The sequence below is a fragment of the Acartia tonsa genome, chromosome 6, assembly GCF_053477335.1.
Source record: "Acartia tonsa isolate MP-2025a chromosome 6, ASM5347733v1, whole genome shotgun sequence".
NCBI lineage: Eukaryota > Metazoa > Arthropoda > Copepoda > Calanoida > Acartiidae > Acartia > Acartia tonsa.
Genome location: NC_137265.1, coordinates 44,237,070 through 44,250,068, shown reverse-complemented (window position 1 = coordinate 44,250,068; position 12,999 = coordinate 44,237,070). Strand labels below are relative to the sequence as shown.

Below are 12,999 nucleotides of genomic sequence, written 5' to 3'. Positions count from 1 at the left end.
GTGATGTTACGAAAGGGTCTATACCCGATTAAAATTACATAAAACCACTGGAACCATGAGAAACTGATGACAGTGAATAATGATGCCACACAATACAAACGATCAATGATAGGTATTATATATTCAAATTGACCAATGGTAGGCCAGTATGACGTCATTAAATGGTACTATCATCAGTTGCGACCCATTACTTTGTGTTTTACAGGGAATCCTTATAATATTCCTGTAATTAATTGTGTGGGTTAGCATTTTTCTTGGTTTTATGTAGGTCTCCAAAAAATTAGTCCTTAGATTTATGCTTAATGGGGTGGGGCATGAATCTATATTGACTACATATAATAATTTAAATTTTCAGAGGTGTTTTTTATTAAGTAGATTTAACAGCAAATGTCACCAACATCAACTGCAAACCTAAAATAATGTATCCTAATCGGCCACCACGTTCAATTCTTAATCTGCTAGACATTAGTCATAAAATTATACTTACATTATTCATTTCTGTAACAAACGTGACAACAATGGCCTAGTATCAGAATTTTGCTAGCTAAGTAGTGGGGTTAGCATTTTCTATTATAAAGGTCTCCCAAAAAAAAGTCTTTAGATTATGCTTATTGAATGAGGGGCAAGGGCATTTATCTATTTATGACTACATATATTAAAGGGAGTGTGAACGTAAAAATTTCTCATCTGATTATCAAATTTTAACATTTTCTAAGCACATTTCACTACACTGATCAACCAAAAACGTCCTATTAACAAAAATATCCAGGAATAATGCCTTGATTTTATGGTATTTTGGGAGGGAAAAAGGAAAACACTGGGAAAATCTGAACGTTTTTGTTTCTTCTAATGTTTGTAGGGATATTTAACTTGTCATATATAGTTGAAACAATTTACTTACTGTTAAGGATTTATTTTATGATATAAAATTGCCAATTAGTTTTTTTATAACGTTGTAATTACGTAATAAAGACCTATTTTAAATTTGTATTATTGACAAAAAAATACCTTACTGTCTACAAAGGGTTGAATCTCATAGGTTATTTAAAATAATAATATCCTTTTTTATTGTGTTGGACAATAAATAACCCACTTTGGAGAATTAGTTTACACTTTTATCAGACTGTTTATAAAGAAATATTGCGTCTTTATTATTTACAAATTTGTAATTAAAGGTGGGCGAGAGATGGGCCATCTTAAGTTAATTGGATACTAATAAAAAACCTGTTTATAGCTTTGTTATTGTATTTGGTTTTCAATAAAAAATATTGCTTATTTTATCAATTTCTAAGTAACTATACATTGGTTTAAAGCAAGGATTATGTTAAAAGTCAGCTTAACCGTTAGGAAAAGTCAAGAACTATGTGAAAAAGTTTAATTTTAGCTATAATGGGAGAAAAAAGCAATTTAATGCACATTTTATATAATACGGAGAATTTCTTCCTTTCCCTTTACCTTATAAAAATCGTCGGAAAAAGTCGTTTTTTAAGCAAACAAAAGCGCGTTTTGCTCTATCTGTGAGATATTATGAATGAGATAATGTTAAGGTTTGATATTAAGATGAGAAAAATTTACGTTCACAGTCCCTTTAACCTAAACTTTCAGGAATGTCAATATTGTATAGATGATTTAACAAAAATGTCAGCAATGTTAACTTCTCCAAACCAAATTTCCGTATCCTAAACGGCCACCACACTCCATTCTAATAAATCACAGCTTCAAACAATTTAGACATCTAAATATAGAGTAGCTTCCTTCTAAATATCACAATAAAATTTTTTTATTTATGATACAATCAGCATAATTTTCTTCTAAACACACAAATGAGCATATTTTATACATTTTAGAACTCTTAAATGACATCCATTATTTCTACAATTGTTTTACTTACAAAATTTCATTAGAACTACAATAATAACTACATATATAACTACAAGGTAACTACATTTATAACTACAAGATAACTACATTTATAACTACAATATAACTACATAATAACCACCAGCAATCAATTTTGCAATCATATCTCCGGGGGGTTTCACCCCTAAATTCAGATCATAATCGAGTTAATAGTAAAACCTCTACCAGTATTGCCATGTACTAAAAGAGGTGTACTAAGCTCTACTATCCTTGTACCATAAACTATTCATACCTTATCCTATATTATTATCATAAATTGTATATCGATAGTTAAATTGATGAAATACACACATACATACAATTAAATTTCCTACCTTAGATATAAATCATCAGCATCAACCACTATGTGGAATTGTAGCTTCTCCTTAAATCATTTTAGAATTAGATTATTTATTTTGTACTTTATAGTTTTTGCATTTTAGACTTAAGCAAAATGTGCGACCACCTTTCTCACTTTTTTCAACATTTTCTATAAATTACAGGGTTATCAAGAAATAAGAAAATGAAGGATAAATTTATATATATTCCAAATGAAAATACCCCTTCTGTAGAGTTAAAATATTGGTTGAAACATTTAGACACTGCAGATTTTGAATTAACCAACCATATTCAGTAACAGTACCCAAAAAATTTGAATCCACTAATAAGATAATGTGGTTATAAGACTTTGGGTAGTACTATAATTAACAGTCCAATGTCCTCTAGCTCACTATCTTGCGTAGTCAATATATTATTATATTCCTTTTTTGAGGATTTTTAGATAGCGAGACCCAATGATGTGTCTACTAGATATTTAAAATATTAAGTATTCTAAACCCTAAACGTATCGTATTTCGAGAAAATTTGGAAGGGAATTTAGAGATATGAAAATATTGAAATTGGGGAATATTAATTTACGTGTGCAAGAATTCTATTTCAAAAATAGGATATTTATTCCCCTCTCCGTTCGTTCAAAAATATATCCCTATTTCTATTTTTCTAAATATTCAAATTTCTTAATATTTATTTACGAAGTACTTCGTAAATAAATAGAAGATTTTGAAAAATAATAAATTTTTACGTTTTATATTTCTATTTCGAAATAAATCACGCAATCTTAAATTAAGTATGTTCGTTAAACAATTCCGAAATAAAATTTACTAAATATGACTTTTAGGTTCTTTTTAGATAGATAGATAAACCCATAGATAGATAGAATCGAATAAAAAGAAATAGCCTGAAACCTGTCCATACAACAATACTTAGCTTCCCTAACAATTTAATATTGAGTAGTTAAGCAATTAAGAGAGAGAGAGAGAAAGAGAGAATATGAGAGAGAACGAGAGAGAGAGAGAGAGAAAGAGAGAGTCAGAGAAAGAGAGAAAGAGAGAGAATGAGAGAAAGAGAGAGAAAGAAAGAGAGAGAGAGAGAGAAAGAGAGAGAGAGAGAGAGAGAGAGAGAGAGAGAGAGAGAGAGAGAGAGAGAGAATAACATAAAGAGAGAAAGAGAGAGAGAGAGAGAGAGATAGAGAGAGAATAAGAGAAAGATAGATTCAGAGAGAGAGAGAGTAAGAGAGAGAGTAAGAGAGAGAGAGAGAAAGAGACAGACAGAGAGAGATAGAGAGAGAGTCAGAGAGAAAGAGACAGACAGAGAGAGAGAGAGATAATAAGAGAAAGAGAGAGTCAGAGAGAGAGAGAGAGAGATAGAGAGAGAGAGTTAGCATAACTTTTGACGGAGAAACTCACTCACACTAAACTATATTAACCAATAGAAAATTTCAGCGGTAAACAAATTAACCAATGAGAGATGAGCATTCATATAGGCGCTAAATAAAACTTTGGGGACTTTCAAAGAATAATGATTGGTTAGTTCAATAAGTGTCCTAACGTTTCAACTACTAATTGTAATCTATAGAAGGGGTAATTTTGTGTATCATCTTTGGGGTTGTACATCAATATATCTGCCATTATCTTATCCCTTTAGAGCCCTCGTTAAATTATAACAATTTGTTATGAAAAAATCTTTAAATATCATTTAATGTTATATTTTTTTTAGCAAAGCTACTCTAGAAATAACTTAGTGCGTCTGTCCATCTGTATGGCTAAGGGGAAACATAAATTTCCTGACTACTATTTAAAATGGAAAGCTAAAATTTTTGGTGAAAACTTGTAAGACCTATGCACATCAAGGCTACATACATCTTCCCTTATTATATTATACCAGGGAGGGAGACGACATTGGGCTGTTTATTACACTTGTCCACAAAGTTTTTTTGTCGAACAACTTTGGGGACTTTTGAAGAATAATGGTTGGTTAGTTCAATAAGTGTCTTAACGTTTCAACCACCAATTGTAATCTACAGAAGGGGTAATTTTGTGTATCATCTTTGGGGTTGTACATCAATATATCTGCCATTGTCATATCCCTTTAGATCTCATACATGCTCCATTATTACATTATACTGTTTAAATTTCTTTCTTGAAAACCTTTTTTTAGACAAGATTTTTTTCTAATTCTGTCTGCACCGTCATCAGTTTGTAATTTGGATGGGTTAGAATTGTTCTATTGTTTTCAAACTTTGCATGATGATTCCAATAACAGTTAGGTACGATTTAGAAAGCATAGCAACTCTATGAAAATCCGAATGTCCATTTAAAATAGGGTGATTTTTAACGTTTTTTTTGCAACATTTTTTTGTGTGATATTCATCTGAATTTTGGAATATTGATTCCTATGACAACAATGTTCAAAATCTCTATTAAAATAATTATGTATTATATAAATCCTGGGCAGGCTTTTAACCTCTCCTGGTTTGATTGTAGAAAGGGGGGGGGGAGGGTAGTTTAACCCCAATTTTTAAAAATCAAGTACAGATTAACTCATAACCATTAAATAAAAATAAATGGGCGGAGACAATAGTCTATGACCGTATTCTAATAGAGATTAATACCTGACCGTTTCGTTTTTTAGGAAATAAATGGGCGGAGATTAATGTCCGTTTTAATATGGGGCGGGGATTAACACACATTCCAATGACCGTTAAGATACACTCATGACCGTTTTAACCACGGCAATTTCAAATAAATATTTGGCAGGGAGGAAGTGGACATTGGGCTGTTTATTACACTAGTCTCTAGGGTTTTAAATTTCTTATTCGTTGGCTTAACAACTTTGGGAATTTTGATTGGTTCATTTAGTTGTGTCAAAACGTTTCAACCACTAACTGTGATCTACATTAGGGATGTGTGTTAATTTAAAGGCCATCGTCATATTCCTTCTGATCCCTGATTTATATAAATAGATTTATCACTGAAAGTGTATTAATGATAAACCCCCATGTCTGTTTGTTAATTTCTTTAGGTCCTTATTCATATTTATAGAAATGATAAGTAAAGGAGGATGGGGGGGTGTATTTGTGCTTAACAGGTACTTTGTGTGAAAGCACCCATCAATTTCCCTAACTAAGAAACATCATTTTAAAGATATTTCAGTTATTAATTTATAGTCCCAGACTTTTATACTTTTAGGTTAGGAAGGGATCTAAAAGGATAAGACAATGGCTGTTAAATTCATGTACATCCCAACCAATTAAAATTCAGGAAAAGTCCCCAAAGTTGTTAAGCCAACAAATAAGAAAATGCTTTTTATAAAACTTTGGGGACATGTGATATAAATAGCCCATTGTTCCCTTTCTCTAATATTTACTTTCAATTTTAGGATTTGATTATAATACTTTACCTTGTTGTACTAAGAATCATTATTTAAAAAATCAGATGAATAAGATAATTATGTCATACAAAATTGTTTTGTCAAAGTGTCAAGAAAATCAGCATGTTTTAAATGGATATACGGACTTTCTGGTAACGATTATAGTGTTGCTATGCTTTCTAAATTGTACCTAACTGTCATAGGAATCATCATGCACAGTTTGAAATCATTAGGACAATTCTAACATGCCTAAATTAACGAAAAGAACCAACAAAAGAGAAAAAGAGATAAAATGAATATAAAAGATAAAGAAAGAAAACACTTGATTATACAGATGCTTCGCTTATAATATTGAACATTGTTTGAATTTTTGAAAAGGAACCAGCATGTTTTTAAATGGATGTGATTCTGGTAATGATTATAGAGTTGCTACACTTCATAAATTATACCTAACTATTATTGGAATCATCATGTAAAGTTTAAAATCGATAGTATAATTGTAACATGTCTATTTTAGTTATCATTTCACAAATAAAAAATTTGGCAAAAAGTAAAATCATCATGTTCTATAGGAAGAATTATTAGGGGGGGGGGGATGTATGAAGTGAGAGAGAGTGAGTGTTTATTTAACTCCTCCCCCCCCCCCCCCCAAGAAATGCTAAGATTGCATTCCTAAGATACAGGGATAGAGCAATAATTCAGACCAGAAAATTGTAGACTGATCATTAATGATATTGTCTTCCTATTGAAAAATTCGGATCATGTAACTTGTAGATGCAGCGCTGCACTTACAAGTAACATGTTGTTAAGCCATCAAATAAGAAAATATTATAAAACTTTTGGGATTAGTGTAATAAACATCCCATTGTCCCCTATCTCTTTGAACTTTGAAAAGTATATTTGATGAAAATCTTCGTAAAAAAATCCGACATAAATCTTTAATAGTAACCTTTTTATAGACGAATGTTAGGAGTTATACATTATAGAATTGTAGAATAGCTTTGCTATTAAAAAGTTAAGTAGTATGTAGTTGAAATATTGAGAAGATAAATAATATCAATGGTCAGGTTTTAAGCTAGTTTCTCTATAAAATATAAGATATCCCTAGGAACATGGGACGAAGCTACTAGTAAGTTAGAAAGTTTCCCCTCCTTCCCCTAACAAATTTTAGTTACAAGAAACAAAATCCTTTTAAGTTTTGCTCACTAATTGTTTTCCCCTTTTTTAGTGGCACAGCTGCTCTATAACTAGGTTAGGTCAGTCTAAAAGTCAAAATATCTTGCAATCAATATTAAGAAAAATCAGGGTTCTTAAGAGATAAGACAATGGCCAATAAATTGATGTACATCCTCAACAATGATACACAAAATTACCTTCTATGAATATGTCACTCTCTAGATTAAATAACTTAAACTACAATACACAAATAATCTTGTTGTATGTATTTCTATCAATGATTTTGGATCTAGTCAACCTTGTTTTTATTATTGCATGAAAGGATGGGGGAGGGGAGGGGAGGTCATGTTATAATTATCAAATTACAATATGACGTCTATTTGGGGGGGGGGGGGGGGGGGGGAATGACATGTATACACGGGTCATTTAATGTGATTTAGATGTACACATGTACATTTAAATTATGCTTATTTTGATATTCCGACCATAAACACCAAAAATAGAAAGACAGAAGGACATTTCAAAATATAGAGTAGCTTCGAAAGTTTGGAAAGTCAACTCCTAAGTCTAACCCAGAAGAATGAAGGGATAATAAATAAAAGTAAAAGTTTTCCTCCCCCACAATCTACAATACAAAGTAGAATGATGTCTGTCTGTCTGTCCCTTAAGATCTTTGTAACTGCTGGATTCTACTCTTCAGGGAATATACCTACTGGTCCTGTGGTGGTTATAGGCTATTTGTATTGTGTGGGGGGGGGGGGGGGACACCATCAACAACCCCCAAAACCTATGTGATATTTTGTAAGCAGAACTAATCAGGGCAAGTTCCAACCTTCTCCCAATCACACCTAACACATGTTTTTGTAGTTTTACAATATACATATACTAGCGGTTACGCCCCTAGAAGCCTCTAGGGGTACTTAAGGTAGAAGGGGAAAAAGTCGACCTCATCCCATTTTAATATTAAGTTTTGAAAGAGTAAAAAAATAATATTTTGGGGGGGAAGTTTAAAACCTTCCCAGGACCTGTAAGAAGCTTTACTGTAAAAGAGAACAATACCGGTTCAGCGGTTAGCGAGATCCTTCGGGACAGACAAAAACGCTTACTACTTTATATAATAGGATAATTAAAAATACTGCTCCCCCCCCCTCCAATTATTTATCATTACTTTTTACACTATCTACTTTGAGAAAATTACAAGGATAACAACATCCATAAAAGCGAAGCTCTAAAATGGAATGACTGATATTAACTTTTGTAGAGTGTCAGAACAAATTAAGCATAATATTTTTGGATTATTTTTGACAAAATTATACGTTATTTTTTTTGTAAAACTGTTAAATACAGAATAATGTTAAAAGGACAGACCTACCGACCCTAAGTATAGAAAAGCCCTGCTTTATAAAAAGTAAGGTTGGACCCCTTGCTCATATCAAAACCTCAACTTCCTGTTGTTGTATTAGTAAAGAAATATGGGAGGGATATTAAATTAATCTAATGATTTTATAAGTTTAAATTTTTAAAAGCGAAGCTTTTCTATAATTAGGGTTGAACCGTACGTCCGTCCGTCCGTACGTCTGAGATGGATAGCTTTTTTCATTAATCAAAATCAGAAATCAAAATACCAAAAATCAGATCAATCAGATGATTAGATCACATAAAAATTTGTTGTTAAAAAAGTAAAAAATCAACATGGTTAAAATGGACGTACGGACATTTTGGTAATGATTATAGAGTTGCTACGCTTTCTAAATCGTACCTAACTACTAAAGTTATCACCATGATTATTTTTCCATGCTTCTTAGTTAGTTTAATATAATTTCTTGTATTCATTCGAATCCGGTGGATAGGAACCGGTTCTCATCCATACGAAAAAACTATGTCTAGCATCGTATTATATCCAGTTTTCTACGAATATAGAAATGTACAATCATAAGATTAAAACTAGCCCCGAGTTTTAATCTTATAATTGTACATTCTATAACCGCGGAAAGCCGTTTATAATACGATACGAGAAATAACTATTATTGTTCATTTTCTTTAAAGACAAAATTATTTTCATATAATTTAATATAATGTTAAACATCAGTTGATTTTTAAAAGCGAAGCTTTTCTATAATTAGAATCGGTCCATTTGTCCGAGACAGATAGCTTTTTCCGTTAATTTAGGCATGTTAGAATTGTCCTATATATTTCTTGCATGGTGATTTCTGTAGTAGTTAGTTAAGATTGAGAAACTCTATAATCATTACCAGAATGTAAGTACGTCCATTTCAAACATGTTAATTCTTCTACTTTTTAACAACAAATGTGATTTAATTATACGATTGATCTGATTTTTGGTATAATGATTCCTGGGACAACAAAGTACAATATTATAAGAGAAACAACACTATAATGAGGTCCTCCTAAAAATCTGAGTATGTCTATAAACATTATCCTGTATCAAACAGTTTTTCAACAAATTTAATTACAATTTTGCTTTTACTCTTATACATTTATACTCTGATTATTCAGTTCTGACACTATATCAGTGTTAATGTCCGTTTGTCCTACACTTTCAGTGCTTCGCTTTTGTGGATGTTGTCATCCTTGTTTCTATATATAATTTTGTTTGTCCATAAAGCCCATAACAGATTAATTTTTAGGGTGATAGACACGTCCTTCTTGTTTCAAGCCTTTTATAATGACTCATATAACATTTCAGCTTTTTAATTTGAATTTAGGTTGCAATTACGCAGCAGTCTAAGTAATGATTTCTCCCTTCCCCTTCCCTTCCCTACCCCATCCCCTCCCCTCCTAATGAATTATCGAACTAACCACCAAGGGAGTTCACTGTTAGCAATCTAAATAGACCACTATTTCTCCCTTGTCATAATATCCACGTATATATCCTTTTCTACAATAGGCAAATGTAGATTACAATTGGTGTTTAAAACATTTTGACACTAAATTAAATGAATCAACCAATCAAAATTCAATTTATTGTTTAGGTCTTGGGATGTTTTGAAGCAATTTTCTGATTTCCCTAGCTTCAAAATACAAATGAGAAAGATTTCTAGTTTCTACAATAAGAAGAGGCGCTAACATTTAGAAAAATTAGAACTAATACAAGAATGACAACATATATCAAAGCGAACCTCTGTAATGGTAGGACAAATAAACTTTATAATTACTTGTAAGTTGTAGAGTGTTAGAACTGAGGGCAGAATATAAATAGATATAAGGACATATAAGATTTTTAGGACTTGATTAGGGAGATGCTTCGCTTATAACATTACTAATATTATGCATGGTTAAAAACTTAAACATTTTAATAGATATTGAAAACAGAAATATACTTTTAATTTTTCATGACTCTATACATGTTTTTTTTATTATCTTTGTCTTAAGATGTATTATGTGTTAAACTTATAATTATTAAACTTTAAAAATTGTAATTTACAGAAGGGGTTGTGTATGATCATTGGGGATGTGAATCAATTTATCTGCCATTGTCTTATCCCTTTAGATCTCATATAAAGAATACAGGACTACAGCCCCTCCAACCCCTTCCCCCCCCATCTAAGGTAATATGATATGAGTTGTCCATCTGAAGTCTATTATTAGGTTTGTTTGTTTTTTTTTTTGGGGGGGGGGGAGGGGGGAGGCTTATGTTCATCATAGCTTAGACATTTTAAAGGCGAGGCTTTTCTATAATTAGGGTTGGTCCTTCCATCCGTCACAAATGGATAGCTTTTTTTGTTAATTTAGGCATGTTTGAGATATCAAGCAGTTTTTTAACAAATTGACTTACAATTTTGCTTCGACTCTTCTGACACTATACAAGTGTTAATATCCGTTTGTCCTACTGTATCAGTGCTTCGCTTTTATGGATCTTGTAATCCTTTCTAAAATTTTCCATGACTGAGTATATACATGTCATACATTTCCCCCCCCCCCCATAAAATGGGATTATCATCATCATAAATAATTAATGGGGGGTGGGGGGAAAGAAAGGAAGGGGTTGAACATAGGAATAGTGTGATCAACAGCTCATTGTCCCCTCCCTCCCTGGATATTAATTTTTCCGCCTCCCTTTTTATGTTTTAGGTTATGTCAGTCTAAAAGTCAAAATATCTTGCAATAAAAATTAAAAGTAAGAAAAATCAGGGATCTTAAGAGATAAGACAATAGCCAATAAATTGATGTACATCCCCAACAATGATACAAAATATGGTTCTGATATCACAAAAACCAATCAACCAATATTATTTTTTTTATAATTCATTCTATAAAAATAAAAAACTCATCAATATTTAATTTTTAAAAAAAAATTGTATAAAAAGTAAAAAAAAACACTGAGAAAATATTAGGTGTAGAGGTTTCGTGTTCTTTCTAGACAGCCATATTGGCTATTTTTCCAAATTTTGACGGAACGACAAAATTTATTGGAAAATATCAGTAAATATTAACTTTCAGGATCGTAAAAATTTAGAAAAGATTTTAATATTTATGTTTCATGTCCAAATTCAACCCTTTCCCTAATTATTATAAACGACTTTGGACAGTTCGAAAATAGGGGGAATATTAAAGAAATATTGACCCGTGAGTTTCAAATTTCCATCGTCAAAGATATATTGAATAGATTTCAAGTAGACATATGTCTGGCGAGACTAGATACTACACAAGAAAAAATTTTATAGGGACGTGCAGAATATTTTTTTGAGTTTGGAAGAATACAAAAAAATCAAAAGTTTATAGTTACTTACTTTTGTTAAAATAAGTGCAGAGTTGATTAAAGCCTTGGATTGTTCGAACTGTCTCTTCGCACCTGTCAGCATGGAATTCCGCCGGTTTTCACTAAAATCAAAAGTTGACAATTATCAAGGGCGTCCAAAGGGGGTGGAGGTTCACACCAAAAATCTTTGGAAAAGTTTAACATCCCCCAAAAAATTGTAAATAATCAAAAGAATCATCTAGAAGTTTCATAGATAGAAATACTGTTAAAAATATAAATAATTATTTTTGAAAATATGAACTTACAAAGAGCCACAGGCTACAATTACAATATGTAGCAGTTCAGATGAATTAAAATGTTCAGGTCCATACAAGTTTTCCCTCCAGTTCTCATCCAATTGCAACTCCTCCTAGTGAATTTATTAAATTATTAGATTTTATTTCAAATAGAAGCTTTTCTTTATTTATGGATAGAATTTGTCGTTAATTTAGGCATGGTCGAATTGTCCTATCGATATCAAACTTTGTATAGGGATTCCTGTAGTAGTTAGGTACAATTTAGAAGAGTAGCAACTCTATAATAGTTACCAGAATGTCAGCACGTTAACTTTTTAACAACAAATTTTATGTGATATAATTATCCGTTTGATCTGATTTTGGGAATTATGATTCTTAGTACAACAAAGTACAATTTTATAATCAAGTTCTAAAATGTAAGAATGTCTTAAACATTATCTCTATTTCAGCAGTTGATTAACTAATTAACTTACAATTTTTTTTCGAGTTTTATGAATTTATATTTTATATTCTGATTATTTAGTTCTGGCACTTTACAAGTGTTAACATAATAAAGGTACTAAGAAAGAGAGGTAGTGTCTGATTGAGCCAATAAATGAATTGCATCGGAGCATACATGAAATCTCATTGGTTAAATTAAACTGAAGTTTTCTAGTTTTTTTCATTAGAGTTAATTAGAGCTGTTCTTTCAACTTTTACTCGAATCAAGTCCATCACATGAAGTACTGCCTTCATATTGTTGTTTCACATCAATGTTTTATCTGTGCATTAATAATAAATATGCTTCATCTATTGCAATCGTTGTAAACTAATAAAAATCCTTTTATAAATTTAAGTTAATAAAATCATATTTTTTTCTTGAGTTTCTATTAAAACAAAAAATAATATCTCGGACTTCAAATGTACATGATTTATAATCTTTAATTCGTAATTCGTATCTATTATAAACATTTAAAATACTTAAATTCATAGTTTGTTTCATGTTTACCTCAAAATAAATTATATAAAAATAAAATAACAACAAATAGCAATACAACAGTACGTTCGTTACGTTTTCAACAGGACCTAGCATTGTACTGTGTATACACTGTACACATATGCGTAAGAAGAAAGGGCATATTTTTTTTATTTTGTTCATATAAAGAGTCAGCTGTAAATAGTCGCATTTCTTAAGATAAAGCTTTTCTCACGTAAATTATA

The 12,999-nt window shown here is 31.2% G+C and overlaps 1 protein-coding gene across 2 annotated transcripts in view; it reads right to left on the bottom strand.

Moving 5' to 3' along the window:
* LOC145323394 (glucoside xylosyltransferase 1-like) overlaps positions 1-12,999 on the bottom strand; it is a 35,124-nt gene that overhangs the window by 12,661 nt on the left and 9,464 nt on the right. For both annotated transcript variants that reach the window (XM_080165816.1, XM_080165817.1), the window contains exons 4-6: positions 11,809-11,912; positions 11,535-11,625; positions 2,235-2,284 (exon numbers count right to left, since the gene is read on the bottom strand). In XM_080165816.1, the coding sequence (XP_080021942.1) occupies positions 2,235-2,284; positions 11,535-11,625; positions 11,809-11,912 (245 nt within the window). The remainder of the gene's footprint in view (positions 1-2,234; positions 2,285-11,534; positions 11,626-11,808; positions 11,913-12,999) is intronic.